Here is a 25,122-nt window from a genome sequence, read left to right on the forward strand (position 1 = left end):
GCAAGTGTGCTAAACTGAAGGTGCACTAAGATGCAAGTGTGCTAAACTGAAGGTGCACTAAGATGCAAGTGTGCTAAACTGAAGGTGCACTAAGCTGAAGGTGCACTAAGCTGAAGGTGCATTAAGATGCAAGTGTGCTAAACTGAAGGTGCACTAAGCTGAAGGTGCATTAAGATGCAAGTGTGCTAAACTGAAGGTGCACTAAGATGCAAGTGTGCTAAACTGAAAGTGCACTAAAATGAAAGTGTGCTAAACTGAAGGTGCACTAAGCTGAAGGTGCACTAAGCTGAAGGTGCACTAAGCTGAAGGTGCACTAAGATGCAAGTCTGCTAAACCGAAGGTGCACTAAGCTGAAGGTGCACTAAGCTGAAGGTGCACTAAGCTGAAGGTGGATTAAGATGCAAGTGTGCTAAACCGAAGGTGCACTAAGCTGAAGGTGCATTAAGATGCAAGTGCGCTAAACTGAAGGTGCACTAAGCTGAAGGTGCATTAAGATGCAAGTGTGCTAAACCGAAGGTGCACTAAGCTGAAGGTGCATTAAGATGCAAGTGCGCTAAACTGAAGGTGCACTAAGCTGAAGGTGCACTAAGATGCAAGTGTGCTAAACTGAAGGTGCACTAAGATGAAATACACCTAAAATTTGTATGTTTAACCCATTCCGCAAGTGTCAAACTAATATAAAAATCTGGAATTTCTTTTTTTTGGGGGGGGGGGGGGGGGCTAACAGCACTGACTAAACTGGTACAGTAGAGATTATCTGGGGCTAACAGCACTGACTAAACTGGTACAGTAGAGATTATCTGGGGCTACCAGTATTGAGTAATCTGGTACAGTAGAGATTATCTGAGGCTACCAGTACTGATTTATCATGTACAGTAGAGATTATCTGAGGCTACCAGTACTGACTAAACTGGTACAGTAGAGATTATCTGGGGCTAACAGCACTGGCTAAACTGGTACAGTAGAGATTATCTGGGGCTACTGGTATTGAGTAATCTGGTACAGTAGATATTATCCGGGGCTACCAGTACTGATTTATCATGTACAGTAGAGATTATCTGGGGCTACCAGTACTGATTTATCGTGTACAGTAGAGATTATCTTGGACTACCAGTACTGATTTATCATGTACAGTAGAGATTATCTGGGGCTAACAGCACTGACTAAACTGGTACAGTGGAGATTATCTGGGGCTAACAGCACTGACTAAACTGGTACAGTAGAGATTATCTGGGGCTAACAGCACTGAGTAAACTGGTACAGTAGAGATTATCTGAGGCTACCAGTACTGACTAAACTGGTACAGTAGAGATTATCTGGGGCTAACAGCACTGACTAAACTGGTACATTAGAGATTATCTGGGGCTAACAGCACTGACTAAACTGGTACAGTAGAGATTATCTGGGGCTAACAGCACTGACTAAACTGGTACAGTAGAGATTATCTGAGGCTACCAGTACTGACTAAATTGGTACAGTAGAGATTATCTGAGGCTACCAGTACTGACTAAATTGGTACAGTAGAGATTATCTGAGGCTACCAGTACTGACTAAACTGGTACAGTAGAGATTATCTGGGGCTAACAGCACTGACTAAACTGGTACATTAGAGATTATCTGGGGCTAACAGCACTGACTAAACTGGTACATTAGAGATTATCTGGGGCTGGTGGTTATGGTAGGAGGAGTTTGATCACGGGCGCGAAAATCTGAACACGGAGATGCTGAACGCCAAACAAGGGCTCCTTGAAGCAGTAACTCCCCACTTCAAGTACTCTGCACTTTTCCCAAGGCAAGGACAAGAGTTGCCGGGACAACCCACATTTCAATATCTGTTGCGGGTCGCAGAGCCCACAAGATGAAAAATGTACACATCCTAAACGCACAAGCCGACTAGAGTCAATCAGAGAGTAAAAACAAGAGCTGCTTACATAGTCTACCTCATACTGGGGCCGGACATCCTCACACAGCCAAACTGTCCTCTGGCCAGGACACAGAATTCTCGCCTCAAGATAAGTACCTTGTCAAATACCTTACCAACGATTACGTATATCTGATAGATAGAATTACTGGCTGAAGACTAGTGGGGTTTTTTTTCTGTTGTGTAGAATTAAATGCACACTATATGAGACCATCTACTTAAAGTTCCAGAAATACATTACATATATACAGAGCTGCCATATCACTGATATGATCTGGCTGAAGAGTGGGGGTTGTCTATAGTTACTGGACTGGGACTTAAGGCACATTATGTCTAGTGCATCATGCCAGCAAATACACCTTCCACATAAGCACCAGGAAAATATGATTGCTTTGTAAGGTTTCTTTTCTTGCTTTCTGTATATAACTTTTAGCTGAAGAACAGTTTAAACCCAGCACAATCTGGGGAGGTACAGTGAGGAGAGTGAGGCTACTCACGCAACAGAACTGATAAAGGCACTTATAACATTTAGCAGGGCTTACTAACACATCACAGCCCCTAGCTGATCTGAGTGCGGGCCATCCTCAGCTTTATAAAAATTAGATTTACATTGTCGCTGTACTTTCTGGGCATACTCTAATATCTTTGTGCTTCCAGTTCACCATTATATTGGGCCTACAGAGTCTGTTCTGGAAACCCCTCTGCTCCTTATGCTGACTCTTCACGCTTGATAAAGATCAGGGGTTGATCTCATTCTCTTAAATTAAAGAAGGTATAAAATATACACACATCTTAGCACTGAGAATAAGACATTTATAGAAAGCTGATAAAGTGGTTAAATCTTTTATATGCCCGGAACATATAGAACACAAGAGAACATTGAATTGATGGTTATGTGCACTATATCTGCATCGACCACTCCCCACAATAAAAGCCAATAGAGATAACTTGATCCTAAGGAAGAGTTTTTTGACCATTGATTGATCAAGCATCAACAGAGACATATCCTATTGGTTTATACAACAAATTCTCAATCACTCATTTTGAAACCCAGGGACTCATTAATCTCAAGGAGGAAACACTGAGACACTTAGTCTTCCTGGGTGTATGGACACAATCTTCTCAGGGCTGCTCCTGGCACAGTTATGCCATTATAATAAGTACATTTTTGTGTTATTTTCATATACTAGAGCATATTTCTGAGGGCTTGAATGTATGATAATCTTTCCTTTTAAACAATACCTTCAGAATTGAATTATATACTGTACATAGAAAATAGGAAGGATCAATAGCAAGTGTCTAATTAATTTATTTCTGTATAGACATATCATTGTTTACCTACTTCTGAGATATCTGGTAAAAAGAATTGACATCAAGCAAATGGGGCCTATTTACCAATGTGTGAGCGGACATGATAAGAAGTAACGTATCATGTCCGCTGCACATCCCGGCACACCGATAAATGACGAACTGCTGGTGCAATGCCGCCCCCTGCAGATTTGCGGCCGCTAGCAGGGGGTGTCAATCAACCTGATCGTATTCGATCAGGTTGATTTCTGTCTGCCGCCTCAGAGCAGGCGGACAGGTTATGGAGCAGCGGTCTTTAGATAACGGGGCATCATAACATAAAAAGGTCTGTTTTTCCAACAGAAAAGAAAATATTCTTCTCCATTGAGTACATATAAACCATAAGCCTGATTATGTCACACCATGGCGGGGGATTTGCCACTTTCCAGGATCTAGCTATTGACAGCTTAACTGCGGGTAACAGACAGATACTTAAATATCCTTGATACTTAGGTAGCCTACAAGTACCTATGTGGAGTAAGGCTATTTCCGGAGTTCTAGGTAATGCTATCCCTAAACCTAGAAGGGAGAAACAAGCACTCCAGAGTGTTTTGATCTTGGGACAACTCCACCATATATGGGTCATGTTGCCTGTCTGGCCACATTTCCTCCAGCATAGGGGTGTGGATGAGGGGAATATTTTGGCTAGTCTAGTTGGGACGTAATACCAGTCAGTGAGGATTTTGAAGTACGTCTCAAAAATGGTGATACAATGTAAGGCTTGCTTTGTGAGTGTGAACGTACGCTGCCATTACTCACTAGATATGGATACATTTAGTTTTTGTTTCCATTTTAAAATATGAGATGCTTTATCGTCTGGTGCAGTGCGTCCATTAAGTTATAATGGACGGACATGGGTTTCCCTGCTTCCACCGAGATTTCCACAGTGTAAGTTGCTGGTTTGAAGAGGGACAGAACCCCCAGCTAGAAAGTACGCTTGTTACTCTGGTGCGTTAGAAGGTTAGGTAGGGTGGGGTTTGGGCCATGGCTCTGATCTGATATAGAGTAACAAAGGAGTCTGCTTGAGTAGGTGACCACATATCTGCAACCCTCACTATACCCTTGTCCATGTGGTTGCGTGCGAGTCTGGCAGTCCCGTCAGAATTCCAGAGATAGAGGTGATAGGGGAGGGGTGGGGCGCTATGTGTTTGTAGTGCCTAAGGTGTTCCCATGTGGCCAGGCATTCTTTTATAGTAATGTTATCTATTGCTAGCGTGCGTCTGCAATAATATACAAGATTTTGATATAGACAAGATGAAAAAAGAAATTGAATCACTTAAAGCTGAGGTAGATGACCTAGAGAATAGATCTAGACAAAACAATTTGAGCTTGATTGGGATCCCTGAGGGTTTTATGAATGCCACATCTTTCCTCCCTAATTTATTAGGGCTGCCAACTGAAACGCAAAATATTTCTATTGAGAGAATACAGAGTTGGACCAGTTAGACATAGGGGCCTATTTAACAAGGTGCGGACGGACATGATCCGATATTGTGGATCATGTCCGCCGCACATTGATAAATGCTGACAGCGTACGCTGTTGGCATTTTTTCATTGCACCAGCAGTTCTTGTGAACTGCTGGTGCAATGCCGCCCCCTGCAGATTCACGGCCAATCGTCCGCTAGCAGGGGGTGTCAATCAACCTGATCGTATTCGATCAGGTTAATTTCTTGTGAGTTCTGTCTGCCTCCTCAGAGCAGGCGGTCAGGTTATGGAGCAGCGGTCTTTAGACCGCTGCTTCATAACTTGTGTTTCTGTACAGCCTGAAGGCTCGCCAGAAATTCGGGGCATCAAGCCCCATACAGAGCTTAATAAATATGCCCCATAATGTAAATGGAAAAACCCTACCCAGACCAGTTTTTATGAAGTTTCTCAACTACCAGGATAAGGTTTTAATACTTAAGGCCTATAAGAGTTTAGAGTATACCCAATTTATTGAGGGAAAGAAATTTTTTAATTTTCAGGATTTTTCTGCAGATATTCACCTAGATGACGAGTTTTGCATTAGAGGCTGTGCGGTGCTAATGAGCAGTTTATGCTCACCGCTCACTTACAGACAAAAAAGTGAGCGAAGAGCAAAATTTAGCTCCACATCTCAACGCAATACCAGCGCTGCTTACGTTAGCGGTGAGCTGGTAAAACGTGCTTGTGCACGATTTCCGCATAGGAATCAATGGGGGAGAGCCAGATAAAAAAAAGTCTAACACCTGCAAAAAAGCAGCGTTCAGCTTCTAACGCAGCCCCATTGATTCCTATGGGGTAATACATTTTATAGTTAGTTGTAGTAGGTGGCGCAAAACAAGTTGCTATTCCCAATGTGTCTTACTGTAAATATGTGTGATAATATGTGGGCTCAATATATGTTAATGTTTTGATGAGTCCTAATTTTATATTCTCTTTTGGAAAAAAATGGATGTCGAAACTATTTAAGAAATAAATATGATCCTTTATTTGATTATGGTAAATTTACCCAATAGTAGTGATGCTAAAAGTACAGTTAAACAAAAATTATTACAATTCCTTCAAAGTTTAAAAAATTACACCGGTGTCTCTATGTATAAAAATGTACATAATATATAAAAAATGTACATAATATATAAAAAAAGTACATAATATATAAAAAATAAAAAATAAATAAATTGCAAAAAAGCAGCGTTCAGCTTCTAACGCTGCCCCATTGATTCCTATGGGGAAATACATTTTATGTCTACACCTAACACCCTAACCCGAGTCTAAACACCCCTATCTAACACTTATTAACCCCTAATCTGCCACCCGACATCACCGACACCTACATTATATTATTAACCCCTAATCTGCCGCTCCAGACACCGCCGCCACCTACATTATAGTTATGAACCCCTAATCTGCTGCCCCCAACATCGCTGACACCTACATTATATTTATTGACCCCTAATCTGCCGCCCCAATGTCGAGTTATTAACCCCTACACCTAAGTCTAACCCTAACCCCCCCTAACTTAAATATAATTTAAATAAATCCAAATAAAATTACTACAATTAACTAAATTATTCCTATTTAAAACTAAATACTTACCTATAAAATAAACCCTAAGCTAGCTACAATATAACTAAGAGTTACATTGTAGCTAGCTTAGGGTTTATTTTTATTTTAAAGGCAACCTTGTATTTATTTTAACTAGGTAGAATAGTTATTAAATAGCTATTAACTATTTAATAACTTCCTAGTTAAAATAAATACAAAAGTACCTGTAAAATAAAACCTAACCTAAGTTAAAATTACAGTAACACTACACTATAATTAAATAAATTAACTAAACTAAATACAATTAATTACAATTAAATAAAATTATCTAAAGTACGAAAAAAAAATACTAAATTACAGAAAATAATAAAATAATAAAATAATTACAAGATTTTTAAACTAATTACACCTAATCTAATCCCCCTAACAAAATAATAAAGCCCCACCAAAATAAAAAAAAAAACCCTACCCTACACTAAATTAGAAATAGCCCTTAAAAGGGCCTTTTGCGGGGCATTGCCCCAAAGTAATCAACTCTTTTACCTGTAAAAAAAAATTACCCAATCCCCCCTTAAAAAAAACTAACACTAACCCCCTGAAGATCACCCTACCATGAGACGTCTTCACCCAACCGGGCAGAAGTGGTCCTCCAGACGGGCAGAAGTCTTCATCCAACCGGGCAGAAGAGGTCCTCCAGATGGGCAGAAGTCTTCATCCAGGCGGCATCTTCTATCTTCATCCATCCGGCGCGGAGCAGGTCCATCTTCAAGACATCCGACGCAGAGCATCCTCTTCTGACAACAGCCGATGATGAATGAAGGTTCCTTTAAGTGACGTCATCCAAGATGGCGTCCCTTCAATTCTAATTGGCTGATAGAATTCTATCAGCCAATCGGAATTAAGGTAGAAAAAAATGAAGTTCAATACTATTGGCTGATCCAATCAGCCAATAGGATTGAGCTTGCATTCTATTGGCTGTTCCTATCAGTCAATTGAATGCGAGCTCAATCCTATTGGCTTGGATGACTTCACTTAAAGGAACCTTCATTCAGTTGTCGGCCGTCGTCAGAAGAGGATGCTCCACGTCGGATGTCTTGAAGATGGACCCGCGCCGGATGGATGAAGATAGAAGATGCCGCCTGGATGAAGACTTCTGCCTGTCTGGCGGACCTCTTCTTCCCGGTTGGATGAAGACTTTTGCCCGTCTGGAGGACCACTTCTGCCCGGTTGGGTGAATACGTCTCACGGTAGGGTGATCTTCAGGGGGTTAGTGTTAGGTTTTTTAAAGGGGGATTTGGCTGGGTTTTAGAGTAGGGTTGGTTGTGTGGGTGGTGAGTTTTAATGTTGGAGGGGGTATTTGTAATTGTTTTTTACAGGTGAAAGAGCTGATTACTTTGGGGCAATGCCCTGCAAAAGGCCCTTTTAAGGGCTATTTGTAATTTAGTGTAGGGTAGGGATTTTTTTTTTATTTTGGGGGGGCTTTATTATTTTGTTAGGGGGATTAGATTAGGTGTAATTAGTTTAAAAATCTTGTAATTATTTTATTATTTTCTGTAATTTAGTGTTTGTTTCTTTTCGTACTTTAGATAATTTTATTTAATTGTAATTAATTGTATTTAGTTTAGTTTATTTAACTATAGTATAGTGTTAGGTGTAATTGTAACTTAGGTTAGGTTTTATTTTACAGGTACTTTTGTATTTATTTTAACTAGGAAGTTAACTATTCTACCTAGTTAAAATAAATACAAAGTTGCCTGTAAAATAAAAATAAACCCTAAGCTAGCTACAATGTAACTATTAGTTATATTGTAGCTATCTTAGGGTTTATTTTACAGGTATTTAGTTTTAAATAGGAATAATATAGTTACTTGTAGTAATTTTATTTAGATTTATTTAAATTATATTTAAGTTAGGGGGGTGTTAGGGTTAGGGTTAGACTTAGGTTTAGGGGTTAATAACTTTATTATAGTGGCGGTGACGTTGGGGGCGGCAGATTAGGGGTTAATAAATGTAGGTAGGTGGCGGCGATGTTAGGGACAGCAGATTAGAGGTTAATAATATTTAATTAGTGTTTGCGAGGCGGGAGTGCGGCGGTTTAGGGATTAATATATTTATTATAGTGGCGGCAATGTCCAGTTCGTCAGATTAAAGGTTAAAAAAATTATTTTAGTGTTTGCGATGTGGGGAGGCCTCAGTTTAGGGGTTAATAGGTAGTTTATGGGTTTTAGTGTACTTATTAGCACTTTAGTTAAGAGTTTTATGCTACGGCGTTGTAGTCTAAAACTCTTAACTACTGACTTTTTAATGCGGTACCAGTCTTGACAGGAGAGGGTGTACCGCTCACTTTTTGGCAGACTCGTAATACCAGCGCTATGCAAGTCCCATTGAAAATATAGGATACGCAATTGACGTAAGTGGATTTGCGGTATTTCCGAGTCTGGCCAAAAAAGTGAGCGGTGAGCATGTCATTTCAAGAAGCATAATACCAGCGGGCGTTAAAAAGCAGCGTTGGGACCAGCCAATGCTGCTTTTTAAGGCTAACGCCAAACTCGTAATCTAGGCGATAGTAAGTAAAAGAAAATTGTTAAGTCCTTTATGTACTGAACTAATTAAAGCTGGCATTAATGCCACTATTATATATCCTGCTAAGCTGAAAATTACGTTAGAGAATGAGGCTAACTTTTTTGACAATCTAATCTCAGCTCAGGATTTTGTACATAGCAGAGGAATCCTTGTCTGATTATGACTATGTATATAGGTTATATGTCATACTTCTATTGTATACAGAAAATTCCATGCCCCCCCCCCTCTCTCTCACATTCCCTTGCCTTCTTTTCCCCCCATTTTTTATACATACAATAAATATTTAATGGAAAGGAATCCAAATAACTGGAATAAATATATTAATACAAAGGAGGCAATAGACACTTTTTACTTGAACAAACACAATAAAATGAAAAAAGAGCAAAAAAGTATTTTTAACAGCTTTGGAAACAAGTCTGAAAAATATCTGGTCAATCTTAACAAAAATAAAAAATACAATAATCATAGATCTTCAATTAAAGTAGGAAGCAAGATGATCTCCTCTACGGAGAAAATCAGCCAAGAATTCCTAACGTATTACCAGGGAGTTTATAACAGGTCAGATATTGATAAACATTTTTGGAGTAGCATAGAAACCCCCGATTATTACTAATGAGCAGATGGAAATGATGGAAGAACCCATATCAACTGAGGAAGTAGAATCAGTTATTAAAAAGTCATCCTGCAATAAAGCTGCGGGTCCTGATAATCTTCATTTTAAATGTTATAAAATTGAAAAAGATTAAATAGGACCAATTCTAGTGAACCTATATAACAACTATTTAATAAGGGGAAATGAACCATCTAAACCCTGGTTTCTCAACAGCCGGGCCGTGATAGCCCTGCTGGTGGGCCCTGACCTGTCATGCCCCCACTGCACACTCTTACCCCCTGCACACAAGGGGCAGACTGAGACCAATCAAGGCCCCAGGAAAACTGTCTCACACTGACCCAAATGTATTCAAATTTATGCAAATGAACATGGTAGCCTCCCTGCCCTAACCCCAACAGGCCCATCAACCTCCAGAGCCAGGACCCCCAACATTAAGGGCCAAAGAAAGGGCCCCCAACCTCCAGGGCCAGACCTCACACTCCATGTCCCTCACAGCGACAGACCCTCGGCAGGACCCCCACACTCCAGGGCCCCCACTAAACCCACATTGAACTGCTTAGTTACTGATAGGGCAAATCCCTGCTGCTTACTAATATATATATATATATATATATATATATATATATATATATATATATATATATATATATATATATATATATATATATATATAAAAATAAAACTACCGGGCCCTGGACATGTCCAGCTAAAATTTACCGGGCCTTGAGGTCACTTTGGTTGAGAACCACTGATCTAAACGGTTACTACAATCATATACATCTCTTATTTTAAAAACAGATAAAAATCCAGAGGATTTGGGTGCTTATAGACCAATTGCTTTATTAAATATTTACTATACAATGTTGACATCCATTATAGCTAATAGAATGCAAAATCTAATGAAATTTATTATACACAAAGACCAAACAGGTTTCATCAATATCTAACCTACGTAAGGTCTTTGTCTTATTATCATATTTAAATGCACAAGACTCATTAGATGAAGATTTGAAGCTGGTAGATCCTATAATACTATCATTAGACGCTGAAAAATCATTTGGTTATGTACCTTATGATCATTTATTCACAACTCTTTAAAAATTTGGTTTTAAAGGTAGAATTCTTAAACTAATAAAATCACTATATAATTCTCCGACCTCTTCCTTAATAATTAATTCTTCAATCTCAAGTCCTTTCACCTTATATAGAGGGATGAGACAGGGATGCCCCCTCTCCCCTCTTTAATTTCATTTAGCTGTAGAGTCTTTGGCAATCTTATTAAGAACCAGCATTGAAGGAATACAAATTTTAGGACAGGAGATATTAATTTATCTTTATGCGGATGACCTTCTGTTATGTATGAATAGGGCAGCTATATATGTTTCCATATTTTTAGATATGATCAATAATTTTGGTTCTTTTTCTGGATTTAAAGTAAATGTTCTCAAATCTGAACTGATGTGGTTATCTAGAAAACATTCTAAAATAAATCATCTTTTCTGAGAAGTTAAAAATGACTTTAAATATTTAGGAATAAAAATGTCCTGTCTGCCAAAACTGTGGTATGAGCTTAATTATAAGGACAAATTAAATAACATGTTTGACAGCTTAAAAAGATGGTCCCAATTGCCATTATCACTGCTGGGCAAAGTCAATATAGTTAAAATAATCTTATTTCCTAAAATTCTATAGTTAATGCAAGTAATACCATTTCCCTTACACAAATCTGATCTCCTTCTGTTAAATAAGAATTTAGTTAAAGGATTACTTTCTGTTATAATTTTTAAGCTAAACAACTAACATATTAAAGTTAATAAACATTAATTAAAACCTACTGACTATTTTCACCAAAACCAAGTTTCATAACGTTCTAAAAGTTATATCTTTTATTCGCCGATGATGTCACGTTATCCTGCCCACTATTTTCAGCACTGCATGTTCAAAATACTTAAACCAATAACTTTGTGTTTAAAGCGCCATTTTGAAACCTAGGTATTGTAAACGGATTGGTACAGAGCAAAGGATACCCACAGAGTGGGTTTGGAAAACAATTAAATTTGCAGACAAGATTTCTGATATACGGTAGAGATATGTTAATGAAATGCTATTGATGAAAAGCGTATTTGGGGTAGTTAGTTAGTAACAGGCATAGAAAATATTTACTTACAGTGGCCCTTTAACTTTTTATGGCAAGGTGGAAGACCAGTGCTAAGCCTAGAAAAACTTCAAATACCGATGGATAAAGGGGGAATGAATCTACCAAACGTTATAATATATAATAAAGCATCTTTAGCTAAATATGTGGTTGACTGACTAACAGAAGGAAACTATTATACAAATATAGAAATTGAGCAAGGAATTGTTTTCCCCTTTTCACTCTCTGCTCTACCCCATATCCAATTCATAAATCTGCCTATCATTTGTAGCAGAATGTCTGTTTTTAGAGAACCCATAAAAGCATGGCAAAACCTCTGCTCTTTTTCTAATTCAAATCTCAGCATATCAGAGTACTATCCCATACAGGGAAATCCCCAGTTTATAGCTGGAATTACTACAAAACCGTTTAAAGAATGGGTCAGAATGGGACTTGTACATTTTGCACAACTAATCAATAAACGAGATGATACAGATAAATCTTGCTGCGGAATCTGTTGGCGCTCTACAAATAACCAATAATAAATAAAACATTTCAAGAACTTAAACAGGAATGTGGGATTCCAAATCATCACTTATTTGCTTATTATCAGGTGAGAAGCTTTATAATGAGATTAATAGAACAGCATGGAAATAACTGGGACTTTATAGCTAGAATCTTCTCTCAATTCAGAAACAGAATTGTCTCTATACCATTCCTTTATAAATCTATAATGAACAAAAAAAGCAATAAAACAATCAAAAAAAGTCATAATAAATGAGAGAACTTGCTTATTGCAGGTCTAGCAGATAATATAATAACCAAAAGTATCATAAGAGTAAAGATGGCCTCTCTTGCAGCCTATTATATGGAAGCACAAATACAAATTATTCATATGGCTTATTTAACACCTGAGAGAATGAAAAAAATTGCTAGAACTAAAATGATTTATGTGTAATAAATGTGGTTCTAGAGAAGCAAATATATTACATTGCTTCTGGTACCGTTCTAAAATTCAAAAATTCTGGCATAAAACTTTTAACTGGTTAAGCTCTATATTCCAGGAAATTATCGATCTAGAACTACAAGACATTTTCTTCCTCCTGCATGGCTCTAAATGTAAAGAAAATACTACATTTCTGAATCTAACGGTATTAACAGGCAGGAAGTTGATCCTTGGATTATGGAAATCTCGGAAGGCCCCTACCTTAAATAATTTATTCCTGGAACTCTGTAGTCCACTTGTAATAGAACAACTAGATACATTGGCCCCAAGTTATCAAGGTCTGTCGGACCTGATCCGACAGTGCGGACCTGATCCGCAAGACCTCGCTGAATACGGCGAGCAATACACTCGCCGTATTCAGCATTGCACCAGCAGCTCACAAGAGCTGCTGGTGCAACGCCGCCCCCTGCAGACTCGCGGCCAATCAGCCACCAGCATGGGGGTGTCAATCAACCCGATCGTACTCGATCGGGTTGATTTCCGGCGATGTCTGTCCGCCTGCTCAGAGAAGGCGGACAGGTTATGGAGCAGCGGTCTTTGTGACCGCTGCTTTATAACTGCTGTTTCTGGCGAATCTGAAGACTCGCCAGGAACACGGGGCATCAAGCTCCATTCGGAGCTTGTTAAATAGAGGCCCTTGTCTCTCTCAGACAATGGCTTTAAATTTTTTATCCAGAAATGGGAAAAATTTATTCTGGTACAAGAAACTGGATTTTAAAAACAAATCCTATATCCTTTTATACATACAGAATTGCTGATGACCTTACGTAGAGGACAATGGTCATTTTTAGATGAATGACCTGGAGGGAAGCGGGAGGTAGAATGAGGAGAAATTATTATTTTTTCTCCTTTCTTCTCTCTCCCTCTCCGTAGATGGAATAAGCAGAAAAAAAGCCTTATTCTTATTTTTTCTCTCTCTCACCATTTAAATATTAACATGAGTATAAATGAAAGAGACAAGATCTTTCATAAGTTTTATATCTCTAACTTCTTATCACATTTGAAATTTAGTTTTTCTATGTTAATTAAGTGTATGGTGATGCTTTTTCTTTTTTTTATATCTAATGCTATATTTTAATTGATTTGCACATTATAACTTTTGTATAAATCTGATCTCGCAATAAAAAGATTAAAAAACAAAAAAGAGAGATTATCTGGGGCTAACAGCATGGACTAAACTGGTAGAGTAGACATCATCTGGGGCTACCAGTACTGACTAAACTGGTAAAGTAGAGATTATCTGGGGCTTCCGGTACTGACTAAACTGGTAAAGTAGAGATTATCTGGGGCTTCCGGTACTGACTAAACTGGTACAGTAGAGATTATCTGGGGCTACAATTACTGACTAAACTGGTACAGTAGAGATTATCTGGGGCTACCAGTACTGACTAAACTGGTACAGTAGAGATTATCTGGGGCTACCAGTACTGACTAAACTGGTACAGTAGAGATTATCTGGGGCTTCCGGTACTGACTAAACTGGTACAGTAGAGATTATCTGGGGCTACAATTACTGACTAAACTGGTACAGTAGAGATTATCTGGGGCTACCAGTACTGACTAAACTGGTACAGTAGAGATAATCTGGGGCTTCCGGTACTGACTAAACTGGTAAAGTAGAGATTATCTGGGGCTTCCGGTACTGACTAAACTGGTAAAGTAGAGATTATCTGGGGCTTCCGGTACTGACTAAACTGGTAAAGTAGAGATTATCTGGGGCTTCCGGTACTGACTAAACTGGTAAAATAGAGATTATCTGGGGCTTCCGGTACTGACTAAACTGGTACAGTAGAGATTATCTGGGGCTACCAGTACTGACTAAACTGGTAAAGTAGAGATTATCTGGGGCTACCAGTACTGACTAAACTGGTACAGTAGAGAATGATTATCTGGGGCTTCCAGTACTGACTAAACTGGTACAGTAGAGATTATCTGGGGCTACAATTACTGACTAAACTGGTACAGTAGAGATTATCTGGGGCTACCAGTACTGACTAAACTGGTAAAGTAGAGATTATCTGGGGCTTCCAGTACTGACTAAACTGGTACAGTAGAGATTATCTGGGGCTACAATTACTGACTAAACTGGTACAGTAGAGATTATCTGGGGCTACCAGTACTGACTAAACTGGTAAAGTAGAGATTATCTGGGGCTACCAGTACTGACTAAACTGGTACAGTAGAGAATGATTATCTGGGGCTACCAGTACTGACTAAACTGGTACAGTAGAGATTATCTGGGGCTACAATTACTGACTAAACTGGTACAGTAGAGATTTTCTGGGGCTACCAGTACTGACTAAACTGGTACAGTAGAGATTATCTGGGGCTACCAGTACTGACTAAACTGGTACAGTAGAGAATGATTATCTGGGGCTACCAGTACTGACTAAACTGGTACAGTAGAGATTATCTGGGGCTACAATTACTGACTAAACTGGTACAGTAGAGATTTTCTGGGGCTACCAGTACTGACTAAACTGGTACAGTACAGATTATCTGGGGCTACCAGTACTGATGTATCATGCACAGTAGAGATTATCTGGGGCTACCAGTACTGATGTATCATGTGCAGTAGAGATTATCTGGGGCTACTAGTACTGAATTATCATGTACAGTAGAGATATCTGGGGCTACCAGTAATGATTTATCCTGTACAGTAGAGATTATCTGGGGCTACCATTAATGATTTATCCTGTACAGAAGAGATTATCTGGGGCTACCAGTACTGATTTATCATGTACAGTAGAGATTATCTGGGGCTACCAGTACTGATTTATCATGTACAGTAGAGATTATCTGGGGCTACCAGTACTGATTTATCATGTACAGTAGAGATTATCTGGGGCTAACAGTACTGATTTATCACGTACAGTAGAAATTATCTGGGGCTACCAGTACTGATTTATCATGTACAGTAGAGATTATCTGGGGCTACCAGTACTGACTAAACTGGTACAGTAGAGATTATCTTGGGCTACCAGTACTGATTTATCATGTACAGTAGAAATTATCTGGGGCTACCAGTACTGATTTATCATGTACAGTAGAGATTATCTGGGGCTACCAGTACTGACTAAACTGGTACAGTAGAGATTATCTGGGGCTAACAGTACTGATTTATCACGTACAGTAGAAATTATCTGGGGCTACCAGTACTGATTTATCATGTACAGTAGAGATTATCTGGGGCTACCAGTACTGACTAAACTGGTACAGTAGAGATTATCTTGGGCTACTAGTACTGATTTATCATGTACAGTAGAGATTATCTGGGGCTACCGGTACTGATTTATCATGTACAGTAGAGATTATCTGGGGCTACCAGTACTGATTTATCCTGTACAGTAGAGATTATCTGGGGCTACCAATACTGATTTATCATGTACAGTAGAGATTATCTGGGGCTACCAGTACTGATTTATCATGTACAGTAGAGATTACCTGCGGTTACCAGTACTCACACTTTCTGCAGTAAAAGGCTCGTATGGTCTGAGGAGTCTGAGGCTCTCGTCAATAACTCTGAATGCGCAGAGAGATTCAGGAGCCGCGGAGAACAGCAGGTCTACGTTTGAGGCTGGAGCTCCTTGTCCTTCAGAGAAATTCAAAGAAACCTAAAGAATCAAACAACCATAAGAAATTCAGGTGTTGAACCATCATCTGTCTGTGATCTGACACCTAAACCCCATCTCATCCAGGTTACTACACTTCATTATTGGGACCTCGTAATGCCCTCAGCATCCATTGCAAATCTAATAATGGAATTACAGCAACTTGACCAAGCTGAGAATCATCATTGTATATTAAGCTTTGTGATGAATTTGTGCACAGTCTGGAATCAGATGTGAATAAGATGCAAGAACAGCAAGTACTTAGGTATAACAATCACTAACTATACAGCATTACAGATGTAGTCCCATTACTAGCAGGTGACACTCCTCTAGCGCTAATGAAACACAAAACTAATGGTGCAGAGAAACTGGTGAACAGGTCTAGAAACACTGATGCCATTAATTCAGCAATAACATCACCTTATTGGGAGTCATTGTCTGTGTAAATGTACCCACCAATCACCAAGCGCTACCCAGGGTGCTTAACCAAAAATGTGCCGGCTCATAAGCTTAGATTCCTAATTTTGCAAATAAAGATACCAAGAGAATGAAGACAAATTGATAATGGGAGTTATATTAGAAAGTTTCTTAAAAAGCTGCTCTCTCTGAATCATGAAAAATGGGGTTTAGTGTCACTTTAATAATCTAGCACAATATTTAAGTCTGAGAGTAGCAATATAAGCCCTTTCTACCAGTTACACTGTGTATTTGATCCTCTTTAAATAAAAAGGAAAGGTTTTATCTATGAATTTACTGACCTGTAAGTTATTACAATGTGAGGCAGCATTTAATTAAACTGAAAAATGCCCCATAGGCCTCACTTACCGGATTTTTAAAACAGATCTCTATGTTCAGGCTCACAGTTTCCACAATAATCTCTTTCTCCAAAATGCTGTATATGATGAGGGTAGCACTGGGGGCCATGCCGGAGCATACGGAAAGGTCAATAGTCACTGTGCCGTTCCTACCTGTAGCGAGAGCAGAATCATGTCAGACCCTGGAGTTGTGGCTACTTCCTGTATACTGCACAACAGAGCCTGTATATAAGAATTAAATACTCACTGCCGCTCACGTCAACATCCTTCTGACCATTTGCAACAATCTCTGACCTTGCCATAACCTGAAGGGATGAGGGAGAAGTTAATCACATAGTTATGGTGACTGTACAATTCTCATGCACTATTTATATAAAGCTAGAGGGAAAACAAAGTATTAGGGATTCTGGTAGGAAAATATTATAGCAAAGATCTGAAGCCTTAAACCAGATTCTGATGTCTCAAACAGAAGTAATGGGCTCAACTAAACTTATATCAAATCTCTTCTAGAGCAAGTGAGAAGACGATCACAGAACCCTCAGACAGCGCTACACCACAAGGTCTCCTAGTGATAGGGACAGATGTGGCTCCAGGATAAACCAAATATAACTATTAAGTAACAGACTTTACTACTAAAACATGTGAGTGAGTCTGTATGTAGCAGTTTAACAACAATCTGTATTATATATTCTATAATTATGTCTGTTTGCATCAGCACCTTGGATCTAAGGATTTTGGAAACAAAACAGAGCTATTACAGGACATATTACGTTTACCAGTGGCTGCTGATACCAGTTGTATTGAAGGCTACAGATACATTTAGTGTTACACTTTACCCCTTGATGTCCTACAGATAACAATCCCTGTTCTTATTCCATCCCATCATCTCCACCCCCTGCCCACTCACCAGGTAGTAGAAGGTGGCTTTAGTTGCCTCTGTGCCAACCCCTTCAGCAGTCAGAATATATTTAACATCAATGCTGTAGCTCTGCCCACACTTCAGACGCTCTTTTGGGGGCTGTCCCTGCACGAAGCTCCCACTCTGGGAATAGAATCTCTTGACTGTGAATTCAGCTGTAGGATAGTCAGGGGATTCTCTCCAGCTTCTCCAGGATTGGTAATAGCATTGGTCAGGATTCAGGTAATTAGCCTGTGGGACAGACACAATGTGTAAAATGTACAGTAACAACACCATATAGATGTTATGTTTGCTGCTGTGTCACATGACTAATCAGTTGCAGTATGACCAGATCTAAATAGTGTAACACACACACATATACAAACACACAAACACAACGATAAACAAACACACTTACACACACAGATACACACACACATACACACACGTACACTTACACACATACACATGTACACACACACACACATACAGATAAACACAGATAAACAAACACGCTTACACACACACACAAACAGACATGTACACTTAAATACACATACAGATACACACACACACACGTATGCACATGCAGACACACAAACATACATACACATACTAGGGATGGGCAAATGTTTTGAAACATTCGAAAAATGAAACAAATTTTAACATATTTGTTCGTTCAAATCGAATTTCGAATGTTTACTTAACATTCTAACATTTGATTTTCGAATGTTCGGTTTCAAATTTTACAATTACATTTGAAAATATTCATTTTGAAAAATTTGAATTTATATATTTGTAATAGTATTTTTATAATGCTTTATTTAAATATAATATTCTAATTATGCAATGGTTGAATTAGAAAAAATCAAATTTATATGTTTGTAATAGTATTTCCAATGCTTTCTTTAAATGTAATATTCTAATTATGCAATATTCGATCGAAATAGAAACATTCAAATTGATATATTTGTATCAATTATGTATCAATTTATTAAATTCCCTACCACATGAACTATTGAACTTCTGAATAGTATTTGTTAAATAGAATGTTAAATTCGAAATTTAGAATGTGGACAATCAATCTAATTATAAACATTCAAATTCGAAAGTGACATTCAAAAACTGTAAATAGCTTTCGATTATAGAATTTTTAAGAATATACGTTAGTATCAACATTCGGATTTGTAATTCGAATTTCGGTAATAACATTCGTTCTAACATTCAAATTCGGAAATTTACACATTCGCCCATCCCACACATACACACAAACACATATACAGACACACACAGATACACACACATACAGACAAACACACATGTACAAACACATAAACTTACACACACACACATACAGACACACACACATGTACATAGACACATGTACACACACACACACACATAACTAACTGGCTGCAGTATGGCCAGACCTAAATGTTGTAACATACACATGTACACTTACAAACGCACGCATGTACACTTACACACACACACAGACACACATACACAGAACATGTACATGCACACATGTACACACACATGTAAATATACATACTCACACATACACACACACACATACAGAAATATACATACACATACACACACAAACATAATGCACACACATACACACACACAAACACACAGACACACACATATGTACACACACATACAGACACACACAGATACATACACACATATACATGTATAGTCAAATACACACACATACAGACACACACAGAACATGTACACACATACGCACACATATACAGACACAGATACAGACACACATACACACAGAGACGCACACAGATACACACATACATACACATGTATATTTACATACACAAACACACACACATAGATACACATACACATACAGATACACACACAAACACACATACACTTGCACACACACGTACACTTACACACACATGAACACACATACGCGCACACACACACATACATACAGATACACACACATGCACACACACACACACATGTACACACACACACATAACTAACCAGTTGCAGTATAGCCAGACCTAAATGGTGTAACACACACAGATACACAGACATGTACACACACACACGTTCACTTACACGCACATACAGCCACACACAGATATACACACATATACAGAAACACATACATGTTCGCACACACAGATACACTCATAAGTACACACACACATAACTAACCGACTGCAGTATGGCCAGACCTAAATTGTGTAACACACACATGTACAAACATACACATACATACAGATACACACACATACATACAGACACACACACACAGATGCACACACATGAACACACACAAGCATACATACACACACACACACACATACAGAAACACACACATGTACATACATACACACACATGTAAACACACAGACACACACATACAAACACACAGACACACAAATTTACACATACTCACAGACACACACATAACACACACACCATATGAACACAAATACAAACACATCTAATCTAATACAGGAGCATCAGTTGTAGACTGCTTGATAAAGCTCACCAGCTACTTTATTAGGTACACCTTGCTAGTACCGGGTTGGACCCCCTTTTGCCTTCAGAACTGCCTTAATTCTTCATGGCATAGATTCAACAAGGTGTTGGAAACATTTCTCAGAGGTTTTGGTCCATATTGACATGATAGCATCACACAGTTGCTGCAGATTTGTCAGCTGCACATCAATGATGCAAATCTCCTATTCCACTACATCCCAAAGGTGCTCTATTGAGATCTGGTGACTGTGGAGGCCATTTGAGTACAGTGAACTCATTGTCATGTTCAAGAAACCAGTTTGAGACTATTTGAGCTTGGTGACATGGTGCATTATACTGCTGGACGTAGCCATAAGAAGATGGGTACACTGTAGTCATAAAGGGGTGGACATGGTCAGCAACAATACTCAGGCCGTGGCATTTAAACAATGCTCAATTGGTACTAAGGGGCCCAAAGTGTGCTAAGAAAATATCCCCCACACCATTACACCATCACCACCGGCCTGAACCGTTGATACAAGGCAGGATGGATCCATGCTTTCATGTTGTTTACGCAAAATTCTGACCCTACCATCTGAATGTTGCAGCTGAAATCAAGACTCACCAGACCAGGCAACGTTTTTCCAATCTTCTGTTGTCCAATTTTGGTCAGCCTGTGCACATTGTAGCCTCAGTTTTCTGTTCTTAGCTGACAAGAGTGGCACCTGGTGGGGTTTTCTGCTGCTGTAGCCCATCTGCGCCAAGGTTCGAAGTGTTGTGCATTCAGAGATGGTATTCTGCATACCTTGGCTGTAACAAGTTATTTGAGTTACTGTTGCCTTTTTATTATCTCGAACCGGTCTGCTCATTCTCCTCTGACCTCTGACATCAAAAAGGCATTTTCGTCCACACAATATTTTTTCTCTTTTTTGGACCATTCTCTGTAAACCCTAGAGATGGTTGTGCGTGAAAATCCCAGTAGATCAGCAGCTTTTGAAATACTCGGACCAGCCTGCCAACAACCATTCCATGTTCAAAGTCACTTAAATCCCCTTTCTTCCCCATTCTGATGCTTGGTTTGAACTTTAGCAAGTTGTCTTAACAATGTCTAGATGCCTAAATGCATTGAGTTGCTGCCATGTGATTGGCTGATTCGCAATTTGTGTTACCAAGCAATTGTACAGGTGTACCTAATAAAGGGGCCAATGAGTGTGTATATACATGTATATATACAGTATATATATATATATATATATATATATATACACACACATTGCCAAGCACTCCATCCTTTTATCCACTCTTATAACCTGGGTGCAATCCAATAGTCCATCATATAAATCTCCATTTCTAGAAGGGCACTCACAGTATTTCAGCCAAATAATCTTTATAGCCTGCGAACGCTGCTGAGCAGGAGTGTGGCCAGGATGCCATATTATGTGTAATACATGTTGTCTTGAGCAAGGCTTGATGTAGAGATGAAACGTCTGACTTGTATGTGTATTAAACAACAAGATTATTTGGGGCATATTTCTCAAGCTCCGTATGCAGCTTGTTGCCCCGTATTTCTGGCCAGCCTTCAGGCTGTACAGAAACACAAGTTATGAAGCAGAGGTCTAAAGACCGCTGCTCCATAACCTGTCCGTCTGCTTTGAGGTGGCAGACAGACATCGCCGGAAATCAACCCAATCCAATACGATCAGGTTAATTGACACCCCCTGCTAGCGGCTGATTGGCCGCGAATCTGCAGGGGGTAGTGTTGCACCAGCAGTTCACAAGAACTGCTGGTGCAATGATAAATGCCAAGAGCGTATGCTGTCTGAATAGATCGATGTGCAGCGGACATGATCCACAATATCGGATCATGTCCGCTCGCACGTTCTTAAATAGGCCCCTTTGTCTTAAATCCTGTGGGTGCCCTTCTACAAACGGATATATATATATAGACACAGAGAGAGAGAGATTATTTCACAAAGGGCAAGCACTCACTGGTATTTTAAACAACAATTTTTACTGTACACAAAAACAGTCTACAGTAAAAATTGTTGTTTAAAATACCAGTGAGTGCTTGCCCTTTGTGAAATAATCTCTCTATGTACGGATTTGGTGGGCACCCTGGGAGTTGGCATATTATGAGAGTGCTGGGTTCTCTTGGACAATTATATATATATATATATATATATATATATATATATATATATATGTATACACACACAACTATTTATATAAGTAGTATGTGTTTGTATATATATTTATATATATATATATATATATATACACAGTATATATATATATATATACACACACACACTTTATACATAAATAAAAATATATTAATGCACACACACACGCATATATATATATATATATATATATATATATATATATATATGAACACACACTCTATAAATAAATAAATATATATACTATATATATATATATATATATACATATACATATATATATATATATATATATACACACCCACTATATATATATATATATATATAATCTATAGGGAATTAGCGAGAGATCCCACCACTATGTATCTAAAACAGCTTTTTTCCCTCTTATCAGAGGGTCTAGATGAAGGTATCTTGACCAAAAAAGAAAAAGACTATCTGTATCTGAAAAATCAGAGTGTAGCCTTTTATTATCACCTACCTAAGATACACAAGAATACGTCCAGTCCTCCTGGACGCCCTATAGTAGCTGGCATTGGTAGTCTTACTGACCATCTTTCTGCATACATAGATTCATTTCTACAGAAACATGTGGTTCCTCTGCCTTCGTTCATTAGAGATTCCACTGATCTACTGAACAAATTGGCTAGTCTGGGAATCACAAAGACCGATAAAGATTTGTGGTGGATAACAAATTACGTCAGTTCATTATATTCAAATATTCCTCACGACAAGGGACTGACTGTCATTCAGTCATACTTGGAATCTGATATATACATGCCTATTAAACAACAACAATTCATTAGTGAAATAATACACTGTATTTTACACCACAACTATTTTTTGTACCAAGGTCAATACTATCTTCAGATTAAGGGTACGGCCATGGGCACCAGATTCACACCCAGTTTTGCCAATATTTATATGGGCAAATTTGAGGAGACCCACGTTTATGGGTCTCCTATGGGTGCGAGTCTGGTGTTCTATGGCCGATACATATACGACCTTATGTTTTTGTTTAGGGACTCTTATGAGAAAGCCTTATCTTTTTCTACCTCTTTAAATACGAATGACTTTGGTTTGGAGTTCACCAGTAACATTCAGTCCAATATGATTGAATATTTAGATTTATTATTATATTTCTCTGCCACTGGCGTAATTATGTCAGAGACTTATTTCAAAAAGGTTGACTGTAATAGTTTTTTAAACTATAATAGCAATCACTATTATAGTTGGAAGAGAAATGTGCAATACGGGCAATTTAGACGAATCAGACGCAATTGTAGCACTATTGAGTGCTACAAAACACAATCTCTTATTTTGAAAGACAGATTTTTAGATAAAGGTTATCCTTTAGATTTAATTCAAAAAGGATACCTTAGAGCATTGCATGATGATAGAAGCACATATCTATCTCAGAATAACAATAAAAAGAAAAACAAGAAACAACTGTCTGACGACGATTGTAAGACACCTGTATTTGTCACAAACTTTAGTAGTCAATATCGTGACATTAAACAAATTATATTAAAACATTGGCCGATTATATGTGATGATCCATATCTTAAGAACCATATACCTTCTAAACTGCGAATAGTTTATAGAAGGGCACCAACACTCAAAAATAAATTAGCCCCAAGCAAAATAGTTAGAGATAAGGTCACTCATAATAGTCTTAATTTGGGTATTAAGAGGACATTTCTGGGTAATTTCACACCTCAGAATGGGGTCTTCAAGTGTTTGAAGCCCAGATGCAATATGTGCGGGATAGTCAAAAGTGGGACTAATATGTTCTCATCCAACCAGACTGGAGAGCAATTTAAGATCACTAAGAGACTATCATGTGAATCAACTTATGTTGTATATTTAATTAGCTGTTCTTGTGGGGTCCAGTATGTAGGGCGCACCAGTCGCACTATTAAAAAGCGATTGAGCGAACACACCTATAATATTAAAAAGAAATTTTTAAAACACAGTTTATCTAGACATTGTGCATATGCACACAAAGGAAGTCTTAAAACAACCTCTATATTACCTATTGAACAGATACCACGAAATAGTCATAACCCTATGCTTAGCTTGCGTCATAGAGAAACTTTCTGGGTACACAAATTGCACAAATTAGCCCCTGACGGATTGAATGAATGTGTAGATCTAGCAGCATTTGATTTATGACACCTAGGATTATGTTTACTTATCTGCCACTCGTATCAATATAAATATGTATTCCGAATTTCACTAGATAATATCTTGATTTACATCATATTAGGTTAGTGGTCACACTACAGAGCTTATTACACCGGAGCACATAATAGTGAATATATATATATATATACACATTGGTATTGTTATTAGTTAGTAAGCACCTCATATAGGTGTGTTAGGACTTTATATCACACCTTAAAATGTACTATCTTTTATCAGTTCTGATTCTTATAATTCACATTCTCTGAACCACCCTGTTTTATATCACCCATATTATATTATTTACACGAG

At 38.4% G+C, this 25,122-nt stretch overlaps 1 protein-coding gene across 1 annotated transcript in view; it reads right to left on the minus strand.

Annotated features, from left to right (window-relative positions):
* Nucleotides 1-25,122, minus strand: part of LOC128639706 (ovostatin-like) — a 214,110-nt gene that overhangs the window by 106,003 nt on the left and 82,985 nt on the right. Inside the window, exons 12-15 of the mRNA XM_053691823.1 lie at nt 17,945-18,187; nt 17,285-17,342; nt 17,048-17,190; nt 16,076-16,225 (exon numbers count right to left, since the gene is read on the minus strand). Of these exons, the coding sequence (XP_053547798.1) occupies nt 16,076-16,225; nt 17,048-17,190; nt 17,285-17,342; nt 17,945-18,187 (594 nt within the window). The remainder of the gene's footprint in view (nt 1-16,075; nt 16,226-17,047; nt 17,191-17,284; nt 17,343-17,944; nt 18,188-25,122) is intronic.

This window comes from Bombina bombina, chromosome 9 (genome assembly GCF_027579735.1).
Source record: "Bombina bombina isolate aBomBom1 chromosome 9, aBomBom1.pri, whole genome shotgun sequence".
NCBI classification, from domain to species: Eukaryota; Metazoa; Chordata; class Amphibia; order Anura; family Bombinatoridae; genus Bombina; species Bombina bombina.